General features: G+C 36.3%; 1 protein-coding gene across 4 annotated transcripts in view; it reads right to left on the bottom strand.

Moving 5' to 3' along the window:
- The window catches only part of RALGPS2 (Ral GEF with PH domain and SH3 binding motif 2), a 142,701-nt gene that overhangs the window by 60,570 nt on the left and 66,512 nt on the right, over nucleotides 1–15,619 (bottom strand). For all 4 annotated transcript variants that reach the window (XM_019646499.1, XM_019646494.1, XM_019646513.1 and 1 more), the window contains exons 7-8: nucleotides 14,193–14,285; nucleotides 8,853–8,979 (exon numbers count right to left, since the gene is read on the bottom strand). In XM_019646499.1, coding sequence (XP_019502044.1) covers nucleotides 8,853–8,979; nucleotides 14,193–14,285 — 220 coding nt within the window. The remainder of the gene's footprint in view (nucleotides 1–8,852; nucleotides 8,980–14,192; nucleotides 14,286–15,619) is intronic.

Here is a 15,619-nt window from a genome sequence, read left to right as displayed (position 1 = left end):
CTTCTGGTCAGAGAAGCTGAGAGAACATCAAAACCTTATAGTGCCATTATTCTTTGTTTCACCTAGGGTCATCTTTCAGTGGTTTTCAAGTCCATTCCCACCTCCCCCAAACAAAACAAAACAAATCTGCTATAAGATTTCTGGGAGGGATTAGGCATCTAACTGTTATATCAAATCTTAACTGAATAAAACTTCACTAGGACATTTCATTTATCGACAGAACTGTAGCATTTCACTTAAACATTCAAAATGCTATCAAAGACAAGTTTTACAGAATTTTCACAGAAGAGGAATTATTAGTAAAACTAGAATAATGTGAAAGTCAGCATACAAACTAGAAAACTGGGCTGCATGCTAAGCTGCCTTGGCCACTGGGCCCATTCCCCTCTCCTTCAGAGCTGACACTGCTCTGCTCTGCAGTTCCTGGGGAGCTTAAGAATAACTCAGCCGAAGTCAGTTCCTCAGGAGAGGGAATGAGAGCAGGATTACACGATGGCTGAATGTAGGTTCTACAGCCAGAACTGCTTGGGTTTTTGGCCCAACTCTACCACTTACTAGCTGGGTTACCTTGGGCAATTTAGATACTCTTGCCTCAGTTTTCTTATTTATAAAACAGGGATAACAAAAGTAACTAGTTCATGTGGTTGTGAAATCAAATGAGGTAATTAATACATGTGATAAAACAGGTAGAATAATGCCTGACGCAAGTAAGGACTCAGCTGACTTCAGCTATGAGGTTATTACCACTGATCTATGTACTTGCTGTAATATCTATTATGGTGTCTTGCACAGAATAGGTGTGATCAATAAATGTGTTAAAAGAAACAATATCCAAATTTTCAGGCACAAAATTACATTGATCCATGAGCTTCATTTGCGAACCTAATAGAGCTATGTCAGATTTAATAGCAGATAGTTAAGAAACTGGACCATAAAAAAAGAAAAAGAAAAATTAAGACTAGCCATAGTAGGAATGTCAGCCTAATGAGGATCTTATGAGCGATTAAGTAGGTTGCTTACCTAGGAATAAAAACATGGCTGCCTTACTGTCAGTAAGGATGAACTATAACCTTGGAGCTGGTTTACAAAAGGATTCTTTATTTCAGTTACTATTAATAAATGAAATGAAGCTTATGTTAAAAAATGATTTAGATTCTGCAATGGGAGGCCATCAATGACTATGAAACTTGGCATCTCTGAAGTATACTTTTAAAACTTGAGATTTTGGATAATGACAATATGAGCAACTGCCTTGAAATTTAGTAGATATCTACAAATAAACTTATTCCCCAGGCTCCAAGCCTGGTAAAGTATAAAGATGAAAATTTCAGTCTAATGTTCACTTGACTCCTGAGTCATCATCGTACGAGAGTGCTAATTTTCCTAGCATTCTTCTTCTTAGGATTTCCACTGATAATAATATAATAAGCCTGTAACAACTTTAGCAACTGTGAAAATGTTTTCAATTACTTGTAAATCTGTACTACCGTAATATTAGTTTTATATACTTATTAGTAAGTTAAAGATTGTTATACCCTAACGAGTTTTACTCTTTTATTTTTAGGGTCTTTGAAAGATAACCAAGTAAAAGAATCATTCCACTTATAATGCTATGTCCCCCCCCCCCCCCCCCCCCCCCAAAGCCATCTACAAATAAGCTCAGTTTTCAATTTTATCAGAGGGGTTAATAGTTATTAAGTAGCACTTCTATAGATAAGTATAGGAAAGAAAGAAGAATACATTCAAAATTGCCATCTAAATACAGGTTCCCAAAATATTAATATAAATACATGTTTTTGAACTATAAATGAAATAGTTACAAAGCATATGTTTACAGCAAGTCAATTTAAGCTCCCTTGTCTCAGTTTCTTCACTTGTAAAATAAGTAATCACTTTCTTAATAAAACTGTTAAGAATTTGATAATTTATGTAAAGTACACAGTGTCGGGCATATAGTATTAAATGCTAAATAAATGTTAATTATTGAAATTTTTATTATTATTCTGCTGCTAAGGTTTAATAAAAAATTACAAATTGACATATTAACAGCTGGAAATACCACTGGCAAAGCTGTTGGAACTGGGGGAATCTGACTCTGTTTATGATTAAAATGCAGGCCTATGTAGCTACTATACATTTTTTAAAGAGGGAGGCTCTTAAAGAAAAACGAGGAACATGGGAAAGAAATTAACGCAACCCCATTCCCAGTCCTTTTATACCACGAGTCTTTGAGTGATCTAAAATAAACTTCAGAAAATACGTATACCATTAAAGAATGTTAAAGGAATTTAAAATACATAAAAAAGAATGAGGGTAAAAAAAGGATATAAATGAGGTAATGGAAAATGGGGATTGTCATTTTGGCCAAGAAAAAAAACTAGGCTAGCTGCCATTTGCTCAGAGCTCATTCTCAGAATTCAAAAGAAAATGACTGAACATGCTTTATTGCTATTTTAGAATACAACATATAATCTAATGAGGACAATAAGGGAAAGTAATCCATGGTGTATATTATTTACAAATTAAACCAAAGAAAGAAAAATGGAATAACACTCTTAAAATATTAAAAGCCAATGACATTTTCTAACCATTAAGCATTTTTGAGGTCAGTGTCAGTGCATTTTATACATTTAACCATGTACAATTTTACCAAAGGGAAAGGGGAAAAGTCTCATTAATACTCACAGAGCTACAGAAACCTTTAGACTCTGTTGAAATTATCTGAATAGAAATGTGAATGAAAAGCTATTATTTTTGAAAATATTTGTATATAGGTTAGTAGAAGTTTCTAAACCTAATGTAAAACTGAAGAGCTGTATTCTACTGAGAGACCAAGATAGGTAAAAACTACTGAAAGATAAAAGGATCAGATAAAATCTCAAGATCCCTGTAGGTTTAGGCATGCTTTAAACATTTCAATAGCCGTGATGAGAACACTACAGCAAGGCCTGGCAATGAGCTGTGCCTCTTGCATGACACAGGAGATGGAAGACATTATTCACAAGGTAGTAATATCAACCTGAGCCTTTGGTACGGAAGAGATGGGAAGTTCCAGAAAGGCAGCACAAAGTCCATTTCATTGCCTGCTACACATCTAGCACCAAGCATACTGCAAAGCAAATACTGGCTAGCCAGCTGATGCACCCAAAGAAAACTGGGGGTGGGTAGGGAGTTGATGGACACAAAAATACCACACAAATAAATGGCATTTAAAACAAAGTTACTGGAACAATGGGGAGAGCCAGAAATTAGTCAGTTAATTAATTAATTCAACCAACAAATATTACTAAGTGCTTACTTTTGTTCTAGATACTAAGAATAAAGCCCTGAACCAAGACAAAGGAGGGCTTCCATACAGCTGAGGGGCAAGACAGATGAATGCAAACATCATAATGAAAATAATATGGTGCTTTTCAGAGAACGGGGGATGGAGAGGGCACTATATTATAGAAGGTTATAAGGGTAGCTTTTCTTTTGTCAAAAAAAGGCCTATTATGAAAATCTAACATATTATTAATAAATTGAAAATTAAGTGTGTGTGGGAGCTCTCGCTACAAGAGTGAGTAGTCATACCTACATCAATACAATGTATTTATGTCCTAGAGAAGGACAGGATAGTTTGCAAGAAATTCTCTGCTTCTACTTAGGAGAAAGCAATATACAAAACTGCAACAATTTACTTATTTCTATAGTTTTAAAAATATGCTCTTTCCCAGAAAACATCCTAAGCTGGCTGAGCTACTGCATAGTCCCAAAATTACATGAGTAAGGAGAAATGAGGCTCGAAAATGCACATGAAAGAATATCATATGTCATACAACTAAATTATTTTGCACAATGTCCTACTTTTCTTCTCTCCAGCAAAGCAAAACTTCCTATGCCAAATTCTTTAATAAGCCCCTTAAGATTATTCTCCAATGACAAGAACAAATGAGTGTTGTTAATGATTTTCAGATTTAAAGCAATAATTCTCATATAAAACTATTTTTTCCTTGAGATTTGCCAAACTATTCCTCTCCAGAAAAACTGTATCCTTATTCTAAAAATTTTTCACTATATTGTCCAGGCTGACTAATTTTTACCTTGAATGAGAATCAAGAGAACAGAGAATTTTTCAAGGGACGAAGAGTTGAAAGCCAAGAAATCATTTCTACTTCTTCCAATTTAATCCACAATGAGTTATAGTTAAATCTGGCAGTATCAAAATAAGAGTTTTGTCAGCATATAAACACCCATCTCCTTTTTTAAGCTTCACAAAGAATGGTTGCTTTTGATTGTAATTTTTAGGGGGCATAAACAACCTTAGTTTGGAACAGCTCTCATGTAAAGAGAGATGATTAGCCTTTATCATCTTTCTAGGCACTATAGATTCTTCTGGTTGCTAATTCTGTCCATAAGAACCTTTGCAGACATAATGGGTAAAGGGTAGCATTCATTATGCAAAGAGAGGTGATTAAATAGAAGGTGCCAATTTACTAGTGAGTATTATTTTTCAAATATCTTCAGGGCAAGTTCTGTCCTATCAAATGTCTAGCATCATGTAAATGCTGACATTTTTGACAACTGCACTAGGCTTAGTTTCTTATGAGTGATAAAGGATTCTGAAATTAAGACTAGTTAAATTTAAAAACCATGATCCTATTCATTTTAAATTAGGACAAAATATGAAAAAATAAATATTAACAGCATATAAACTATTGTTAAATCTTCATTCTTCAAAACACTTTAATATCGAAGATCAGGAATGAAAAAACGAACCAGCTATCTATGATGTAAATAAATCAAGTAGGCAAAAAGTTGTGTAAGTTAAAAATGCTTCACATTTTCTTAAGGAAAGCATGTATCTTTTGATAGATGGAATACAGTTATTTAATCTGAAGGTTTGCTACAAAACAGAACAAAACTGTCACTACAAACTGAGTCACAATAACTTATCTGACAAATGTTTCATTTTCCTTTCCCAAGTCTACCAAATGTTTATGCCAAATGTTCTACAATCATATCACAATCTCAGCTGCTTCACAAACTAGTGTGGGGATGAATAAATATACAAAGACTACCAATATGTAAAATTATGTAGATGCTAAAGTGTATATTCTCTAATTCAACTTAAGTTCTTTGTTCTTTTTCCCCTTTTGGTTTCTAATTGCTGGATAACCCTCAGAAACATGCATCTCATTTCAATAGAGAATACAAGAAGCTGATGGGAAGAAGAAATCTAGCACGCAACCCCAGGCTCCTAGTGTAGATAATGTACCACACTGGAGTTACTGGTAGACAACGCTGGGGGACAAGCTGGGGGTCAGGTTTCGAGGGAGGGGGAAGATGATGAATTTACCTTTGGACGTGTTGAATTAGTTGCCTATAGAGATCTCATGCAATTAGTATGTGAGTAACTAAAATGTTACTAGTCCCCAGGAACTACACAGACAGCTGCACATACAGGTCTAGTCTAGATTTGGGAGTCATCAGGTGATATATGGAAAAAGTCTGAATGAGACCATGCCAAATTAAAGACTCAAAAAAAAAAAAAGTGGACTGAGACCTTTAGAAGAATAGATTTAAGAGAAAGGCAGAAAAAGAGGAGCCAATAAGACAAAAGCCAGAAATGTAGAAGGTGAACCAAGAGGGACCGGTGCTACAAATGGAGAAATTCAAGAAGCAGAAATAAGTAATATCAACCTCACAATTTAAGATGAGGTTTGAGCAGCGTGGGTGAGGAGGCTGAGATAAGGGAACCCTTGTGCACCATTGGTGGGATTGCAAACTGGTGCAACCACTATGGAAAACAGTTTGGAGCTCCTCAAAAAATTAAAAATAGAACTACCTTATAACCCAGCAATTCCACTTCTGGGTATTTACCCTAAGAAATTCAAAACACTAATTTGAAAAGATACATGCATCCTTACGTTCATTGCGGCACTATTTAAAATAGCCAAGATATGGAAGCAACTCAAGTGCCTGTCAACAGATGACTGGATAAAGAAGAGGTGGTACATATATACAATGGAATATTACTCGGCCATAAAAAAGAACAAGATCTTACCATTTGCAACAACATAGATATACCTAGAGGATATTATGTGAAGTGAAACAAGTCGGACCAAAGAAGGCAAATACCATATGATCTCACATATGTGTAGAATCTAAAGAACAAAATAAATGAATGAATAAAACAGAAACAGACTCATACAGAGAACTGATGGTTGCCAGATGGGAGGGGGGTTGGAAAGCTGGGTGAAAAAGGGGAAGGGATTAAGAAGTACAAATTGGTAGTTAAAAATAGTCAAGGAAATATAAAATACACCACAGAGAATACAGCCAATCAATAATATGTTGCAACAAGTATGTATGGTGCCAGGGGGATCACTGCATATACTATATAAATATGTAACCACTATACTGTACACTTGAAACTAATATAATATTGAATGTCAGCTGCAACAAAAAAAATAAAAAAAATAAGATAAGGCTTGAGAAATATTTACTAATCGTTTTAACTAGGAAGTCAGTGGTGACCGTACTGGGAAAACTTTTCCAAGTCAAGCGGGAGATGACAGCATGCTGAGCAGAAGAAAACATCAACACAAAGGAGAAGGGAGGAACAGGGGACTTTAGTATTAGCTTCGGTATAAACTGAAGCAGAGCTCCACGGTGATAGTTGAGAAGCAGGATTCTGGGTCGTGAGACATACAGGACAAACGAAAACTGAAAAGAGAAGGCGTCAACGGAGACCAGACTAAAGATACAGGAAAGATAATGATTTTAATATTTTCTCCAAATTCACTTCTGCACCTCATTATCTGCCATGTTTGCTTTAACCCACAGAAATAATTACAGCGTTTGTTTCAGGTACCAGGACTGGAAGAAAACAGATATGTTCTTTAATAGCAAATGTTTCCAGGTTCAACTAAATTCTGTCTATGCTGGCGCTTTCCTCCGCTTCTCTGTGTGTGCACGTAAGAGTGGACACATGTGCACACACACACGCAACTCCAAATCCTGAAGTCTCCGCTAGACATCCTAGCACAAAGATTTATATTATTTTGCCATTTTCTCATTTTCAATAGAAATAATCTTGATTTCCTTTTAAAAGATATAGATTATGGAATTTGAGAAAACATTTCAATGAGAAAAAAATACTACCATCATAGGATCAGTAAATTTTAGAATGAGAGCTCAGCACGTATAACGGGAAAGATGCGAGATCAAGACTCCAGACTGAGGATGTGTCGGGACCGAGGCCTTAGGGTCTGAGCCAGGTCTCCCACCTTCCTGGCCTCGGATCTCTCAATTGTAAAATAAGTGAATTATTAATAGAAGAGATCATGCGGTCCCTGCAGCCTTAAGAAGAACATGATTCTGGTCCTGTGCGTGCTGCTTCTAGGTAAAGAGAACAGGCACAAGGAAGACAACTCAGTGACTTGAAAAGTTAGTATGGTGGAGCCATTTTGGAATTGAGGGTTGCCAGTTTTCAGTCTGATGTTTTTTATGCTATAAAAAGTTTATGTTCTAATGATGCGTGAAGATATTGATAATATTCTTTAAATCTTCTATTCTTCCTCTCCCCCAAACTACCTTTCCAAAAACGGGCATAGCCAAGGCTACTGCATAAACTGGATGTAGAGTGTCTGTCCTCATCCAGCTCAGAGCCACTCTGATGCGGTCAGGCCTACTGTGGCCCTGAATGGTTTACCAAAGACACAGGACTCAACATTCTGGTCCGTGGTGGCCACTGTCTCCATTGCCTTCGATACGGGGTATACATCCCGTTCCCCCTGGAGTCCTAGGATTCCGCAATGTCCTAACGAGCTCCACTCTTCTGACAAAGGAAGGCGGATGCTCTAGGGCAGCCGAATCAGTGTGTCAACTGCTCCGTCCCTAATCTGTCTGCTGTCATTGGTACTGTAACGACTTCAAAAATGACACTGTGGCATCTCATAAACAAATAACAGGGTTTTCAACTACGTACTTTCAAAAGTAGCTATCGTAAAATCCATTATGAGTGGATATAGAAAAGACAGGAGAGGCGGGAGTAAAAGGGATAATAGAAAAAAAACGTTTATCATTTGATTACTCTACACAGGATCAAACCAATTTATTTTAATTTATGTAGGGTATATATCATATAGAGTATTTTCTACATTTAAATTTATATACACATTTTAAAAGTGACAGTTTGAGACTTCTTTTCATTCAAACACCTAACATTATATTTTGTTGAAAATAATCTTGTAATGCTAGCTTAAATAATTCTTGGAATTTATAAACACTGTAAAGTATACAGTAAAGAGATAAATCCTTAATCAAATTACACATGAAATACAGATTTGTTTCAGCACTAAACTCAATTTCCACAGTTAAGCAACTCATTTAATCCAGGAAGACAATAACACCAACATTCATTGAGACTGCTTTTCATAATTCACCCTAAAATATCTGCCAATTATACAAAATATGAAGTCATGATGTTAAAATACTTTCAATAAATCTCTTAATCAATTCCTTTAGTTGATGTTAAAGATTTTTACAGCATTAAACTTCATTGCGAACTCCAGTTTCAGTCTTTAAAAACATTACTATAATAGCTAAAGTGTATGCTTTTATCATACAGTCCATCTCTAAGAAAAAACACGATAGTCTATGAAAAAGCCTTAAGAGCAAAGGCTAATGTAATATAAAAATACATTCCAGGTAATAAGGTAACGTAGTCCTTTAGTCAATATTTTCAGCTTAACGATTGCAGTAATTTCTTTAAAGGACACATATACTTATAAAATGTCCTGAATGTTATACAGCTTACTGATGAAGGCAGAGAAACAACGAGCATAATCGACAGCGACATCACTCACCTAAGTAAGGGATGCAAGGCGTCATCTTTAAGCTACTGATATAGTCTCGGAGCCTTTTGTAGTTATCTTCTTTACTCATTACGTATTCTAATTTTTCAAAGGTAGTTTTGTCTTTTCGACTTAATAACTAAAAAACACACAGAAAAGCTTAAGTTATTTCCAAATCCCATTTTATTATAGCAAAGACTTGAAGTTGTGTTTACTGTAAATTTGAATTTAGTTTGGAAGTTATACCTCCTTTAATTATATTTTGGTAATATATAAGTTACAAAATCAGACATACCTATTAAGATAATACGTAAACCCAAATCTATTAACTATAAAATATAATATCATTTATTATGTACATAAAATCATTAAGTTACTTAGTAAATTATAATACATTATTTCTCATTTACTATTTTAAACAGTTAAGCAATTCTTGTTGACAAATCTAACAATGGCTATAATATTTGTAAACTGTGATTTACATTTTTGCATTTTTGACAAGACATTTTTTCTTTGATCCCTTTGACCAGTCTTATATGAAGAATCAACTGACAATGTTTTCAGAGGCTTGTGGGTAGATTTGTTGTGTGTGCCCTTTGAAACCCATGGAGGTAATCAAGGAGAATAAAAGGAAAGCAAAGTCAATCACACAAATAGTAACTAAAAGTCTCGGAAAATATTCTGTTAAGTATTCCAAAGATTCTGAAAAAACTTTTTTTCTTTAAACACATGACGTTACTACTTCATTATGATGTACTAATTATTTATGTCATAAAATATTAGTGTTATTTCCCATCCATAAAACTCTCATCTATTCTCCTATGAGGTTAACAGAAAAGTCTGTGGGTTACTTTAGAGATGAGGAGACTGAGGTTCAAAGGGGATCACAGGGTTAGCAAGAAAGGGAACATGTAAACCCTCCCAGTCACGCACTCACAAAGATGTATTACAGGTGTCTGGTTTGTAGGGTCTTAACCTGGTCCTGCAGATAAATCCACTCCTCTTTCTATTATTACAAGTAGTAGAATTGGGATTGATGTTGGGAATCTATTTTTCATAGGCTCCAACAATGCAGAATATCTTCAGATAATCTCTATCTGAAAAATGTCTGACCGGTATCCCTCCCTCTTTAAAACACAAGATTTCAGAGTCCTTTGCTTTAATGTTTTAGATAGACATTCCACGGTCTCAAACAGCGGTTTCACAATCTTTCCCTGCCCAGTTTCAACGCACTTGATTAGCATTTTCAAGATCAGGTACAAATCTCTGACGCTGCCTGTATATCCGACCATCCCTCTCTCTCACACAATACAGCATCTGGATACGTAAGACACAGTGATGTGACAGAGAGGAGTAACAGTAACCAAGTCTTTTCCTAAGTCAATCATTCAAAAACTTTGATACAATATCAGGAGAAAACAAATTACTTGGAACTCATAATAAATCTTGCCACAGCTGAAACACAAAACTGTGGTAAAGAGCTATATGGTCTATTACATATAAAAATAACATATTTTGGATTTCTCATAATAAATTAATAACCAGATTAAAAAATTCAGTCTGGGGTGGGGTAGCAGAGACCTGTTTCCAGAAGACTATTTAGAGGAAGAATATGGATAAAAGAATTCAGTCGATGTTAAATTAAAATAGGAATTTCCTAGTGATAGCGCAGAAACTCATCCACAGCACATGTGCCAAAGTCATAACTAAGAAGTCTTGACTTTCTTTTCCTCCTTTTCAAATCTCTTTCTGATGTTCCTAATGTTGTCCCTACAATGTCACTTCAGTATATTCCTCCCTCCAAAAAGGGGAAAAACAGAATACTTCTCAAGGTTCTAACTCCATGTTTTAGGTGCCAGGCTTTCCTCTGGTCAAGAGCATGACCACAGCGGGCGGAGCTGTTCCCGATTTCATCAGTGTGTGCATGTGGGAACTCCAAATATTCCTGGCCAGGTCACCATACTACCTTGCCGTGACAATCTGCTTTGGGAAAATTCGGATGAATCCCTGTTCAGTTGAGTCACCGTAAGAAACACAGGATTCCCAGATCACCCTCATCACCTTGACTGGTACCCCCATACGATAAATATGTGCATTTACACAAGTAAATTATTTATTCATCTTGGACCCTGGATGCAGGCTAATTATAATCCTTTGTTCATGACACTCAATTCTCAATAATGCCTGATGTGACATTTTTGCTAAATTGATTTATTTTATAATTTTATAACGAACACACACACGTCTACCTTCCCTAAGAACTACACACCAACAACGCACATCTACCTACGTTCTCCCTCCACAGGAGTAGTGTTTCAAATCCAATTACTATACTACCTTTTCACTGTTCATCTCCTCTCTCCTTTTGCTTGGGTTAGATTCCTTATCTATCCTAAGACAACTTTTATATTCACACACTTTATCTCTTGTGCTATCCTTGACCCCTCTGCGGTACAAACAAGCCTAAAAAAATTCCAACTCTCGTTAAATGCATTTCTCAGCACTACTCCAGGTTAAGACTGAACACCTGAACCTGGCTGGAGGACACGTAACTTTGTTGCCCAGTTTCACTTGAAATTCATGACCAAAAATCTCAAGTGGATCCTTCATAAGATCTACCAAACCAACTACATTTTCTGTTAGTTTACTCTCATGCTCTCCTAGACGGCTGTCATGCTTTCCTCTCTGTTCAAACCTCCAACTCCCGCCCCAACACTCAGCTAATGACCTTCCTTCTTGTATCTTAAGAGACAGAGCACTAGGACTTCTAATGAACCCCACCACCAAGTCTACCAGCTTGGCTGCGCCTGTCACCAAATGCATCCTCTTTTCTCCTGTTAAAATGATCAACTGTTCCTGATCCACTGGAGTACCGGATCGAATCCCTTCTTGCCTGAGGGTATCACAGGAGTAACCGCTTGTTCGCTTACCATTCTCCCCATTTAATTAGATCACTCCTACCAGCATACACACACTGTCATGGAGCTCATCCCCAAAATCAAGACAAAATGCCACAAATGTTTGGTCTCACACTTCCCTCTAGCTACCACCACATCTCTTTGTAGCACCTCACCCTAACCCTTCATAGCAGAATTCCGCAAATACATTCTCTGTACCTGCTGTCCCATTTTATCTCCATCATTCTCTCAATTCCAACCAGGGTTTCCTCCCACCACGGCACTGAAACATCCTTGCCAAGGTAACCAGTCCTCTCCACCTGCCAGATCCAACGGGTGCTGCAAAGTTCTCAGCTTATTCAACTTAGCAGCATTTGACACAGGCGATCACTCTTTCTTGAAATACTCCCTTTCCCCAGCTGTGGAAAACTTCTCCTACCCAGGATATCTCCTTTGCGGATGCCTCCTCATTTTGCCAATTTCTAAATCTTGGATGGTTCTAGGGCTTTTCACCTGGACTCACGGCCTTGGGCGATCCCACTGAACCTCATGTTTTGAAATACTGCCTTTATGCTGATAATCATGAAATACATCTGCAGCCCCAACTGCTCTCTTAAATTTGTATGCCTACCTCGGGCCTTATAGTTCCACACGGACGTTTATCAGCCAACTCAAACGTGGTATGTATAAAACAGCTCCCCCCACATTCCTTTCTCTGCGTCTCCCTGGATCTCACGGACGAGTGTCTCCGTTATCTGACTGGACGCTGCCTCTTTGGACTCATCTCCCACCAACCACTCTCGAGCTTGTTCCACGGAGCACTGACCGGCTGCTAAGCTTTGAACGTTGTTAGGGCCTTTGTAGTGGCTTTTACCTCCACACGGGCGGTTCTCTCAGCTCCTCCAAGTCTCTACCCAACTGTCACTTATCAGAGACGCTCTTACCACATTTTTTATGCAATATTTCCCTGCTTTGCTTTCTATCCCATTTACTCGGCTTTATTTTTCTTCAAGGCATTCATCACTATTTATGATATATAATTTATTTATTTACAGTTTATCTTTTCCCAGTAGAATGGTAGCTGTATAAGAATAAGACTTTGTCTATATCATGCAGTGTTGTTTGTCAAGCAATTAGTGCCTGGCTCAGTATGGAATATTTGAAAATTTAATATAAACACCGAAAATTTTATCCAGGTTAATAATGGAGCTGTTACTAAATTTAAAAAAAGTATTTTCCATGTAAATACATGAGGGAGACAATAAAAATATCTTCAAGGAAAACAGAAATTAACTTGAGGGAAGTGTATCTCATTTTTATACCACAATATAAATCACAATATAATTCTTTTCTCTAAAACTTCAGATGAAATTCATAACTATGTATTTATAATCATTTCCATTTCCTCATGAAATTCAAATTTTAAGAAAATAAGGCTATCATTATGAAAAATAAATTTTAAAGCAGGGAAACCCTTTATCCAGGTGTTTCTAAAATACAAATAAAATATAAAGAGGATTTAAGTTCTTCCATACTAATGTTTTTCCAATACAGAAATCTACCCTGGTTTTCATGAGAAACATCTGTCTCTTCAGACACTAGGAAAAGTGAAAACACTAGGCTAATTAAAAACAGTTATATTTTAGTAATAAAAAAAGCTTTTTACAGTTAGTCATGTCTTTATCACAGGACCCTAAGAACACACTAATCCTTTGTACAAAATGTAATAAAGAAAATCCTTCCTCTTTAGCATGAAATAACAATATTAAATATGAACAGTTTTAATTTAATGTAAAATTTTACTTATATAAAATGTAAATGAAAAATATCCTTGAGGCCAGTATCACGTCCTTCAAATATGAAAACACACAAGCTTGCAGAAGTAAAAAATTCACACCCTGACCTTATTAAAGTAATAGAACCAAATACAATTAAAATAATATCAGAAGGTGCAGCAACACTGCATAAACTCCATGTTAACTAACAGCCTTTCCATTATTCCTAAGGAAAAACCCCATGAGTTCACTGACTAAAAAATAATGGAAATGTAAATCAGTATATGTGTGTGTGTATTTTTTTTTTTGAAATTTACAATTTAGATCTTCCTCAAACTTTCCAAAAGCATAGTCTTTACACGATTAAATGCAATTTTTATGCATTCACAATTTCTCATCAGTAAACATGAAATGCTATATTGTTAAAGATGCTTAAGGAGAGTCTACAAAAATGATTTCCTAAAGAGCAGAAACCAATGACCAAACTGTAACTTACCTAAAAATTACCTGACAATCCTAATGAAACACTTGAGAGAGAAAAATGTAGGTGTCCAAGAACAGAGCACAAAGATATTTAAAATATTTTATCAATTTTCATACTAAGAACTACAAAAGAAACGAGTACGTCTCTACTCCCAACAGGAAGGCCAACCTTCCATTAACCAAGAAAGATTACTTACCGCCCACGTTTTGGTCAACCTGAAAATTGGGGCACTCTGTAAGCCGGAAACCACTGCCATCAGTGCATGAAGGTTATTCAGCTCGTACAGCTTCTGAAGATTTAAGAAAAGGGGGGATAAGAGGTGAAAATAAATAGCATGAATACAAAAAAACCTTTATATTAACAAGAACTAAACTCGAGGCACTGGTAGTGATCCAGGGCTTCACTGCTGAGATTTGTCATGAGAGTACCCACTCTGTTTACAGCAAGTTGATTTTGGCCCACAATAGAAATTCCACGTTATAACTTGGCACTGTCCCTAAGCTCTGGGAACCAGTCTACCTCTCATTGGGTAATATATTAAGGAAGCCAGAGTTATGGCTCAGTGTCAAGTTTACCTGGTATGATCACGCACCCTGGTTTCCAGCAAGCAGTCCCCTTCCTTATACTGAAATATTACTAAGCCTGTCTTATGATCCAGGTATTAAGAAAGGGTCTGTGCCCAGGACCCTGATCTAGTTTCCTATTCAATAGCCCCATTATTCCAGGGCTAGGGTTCAAACTACTTTCTACAGCTCTCCTCAATTTCCTGCTTTCTCTTCAATTTCCTGCTTCCTCCTCCCTGAATCCCAGATCCTTTGTTCCTCTTCTAGCTGGGATGACTGCCACCTGATTCCCAATACTATCATAGACCTTGCTTTTGTCTCCTGGCAGGAAACTCCTACCCAACAATATGCTTTATCAGCTTGTCAAGAGATCTACCGGACATTTATTGCTAATTTCCCTGATTTCTTCATACTATAAGATGCTTACATCCCAATGGCCTTATCTAAAAATCAGTCATTTAGAACTGTCCTCACCTGCTATCAAGACACTCCCAGGCAAAAATACCCGTTTTGAACATTAGAACTAAGAAAAGGAGAGGGGTTCTGTTTCTCTGGAGAACTCAGACTAGTACACCACCTTAACTCAGGTCTCAAAGAATTCCCATAAAGTTTCAAGAAATATGAACAAGTAAAAAAAAAAAAAAAAGAAAGCAAGAAAAAGAAAAATGAAAAAACACAAGGAAACAGGAATTACCAAATGGAGAACAGCATCAGGTATTGGTCTCAAATTAAATAAAATTAAATATGAAGACATCTAGAATACAACATAAAAGCCCAAGAGTTTTTTTTTAAATGTGAAATAAGAGACATGAAAGGTATAGCAAAAAAGGCCAACATTTATCTAATTTAATTTGCAGAAAGAGAAAATAAAAAAAGGGGTATAAACAATATTTGAGTGATAATATTAGATTATTCCCTCAAACTACTGAAAGACACTAATTCCTCGGACCAGGAACTCAAGGATCCCAAGCAGAGCAAAACAAACAAACACCACCAACAAAAAAATCCCAAACTGTAAGACTGAAATAGCATCTTTTAAGAACAAGGGTGACATAAAGAT

The sequence above is a fragment of the Hipposideros armiger genome, unplaced genomic scaffold, assembly GCF_001890085.2.
Source record: "Hipposideros armiger isolate ML-2016 unplaced genomic scaffold, ASM189008v1 scaffold_6, whole genome shotgun sequence".
In the NCBI taxonomy this organism is placed as follows: domain Eukaryota; kingdom Metazoa; phylum Chordata; class Mammalia; order Chiroptera; family Hipposideridae; genus Hipposideros; species Hipposideros armiger.
The sequence above is the reverse complement of the archived record's forward strand: the minus strand, read 5'-3'. Positions and strand labels throughout refer to the sequence as shown.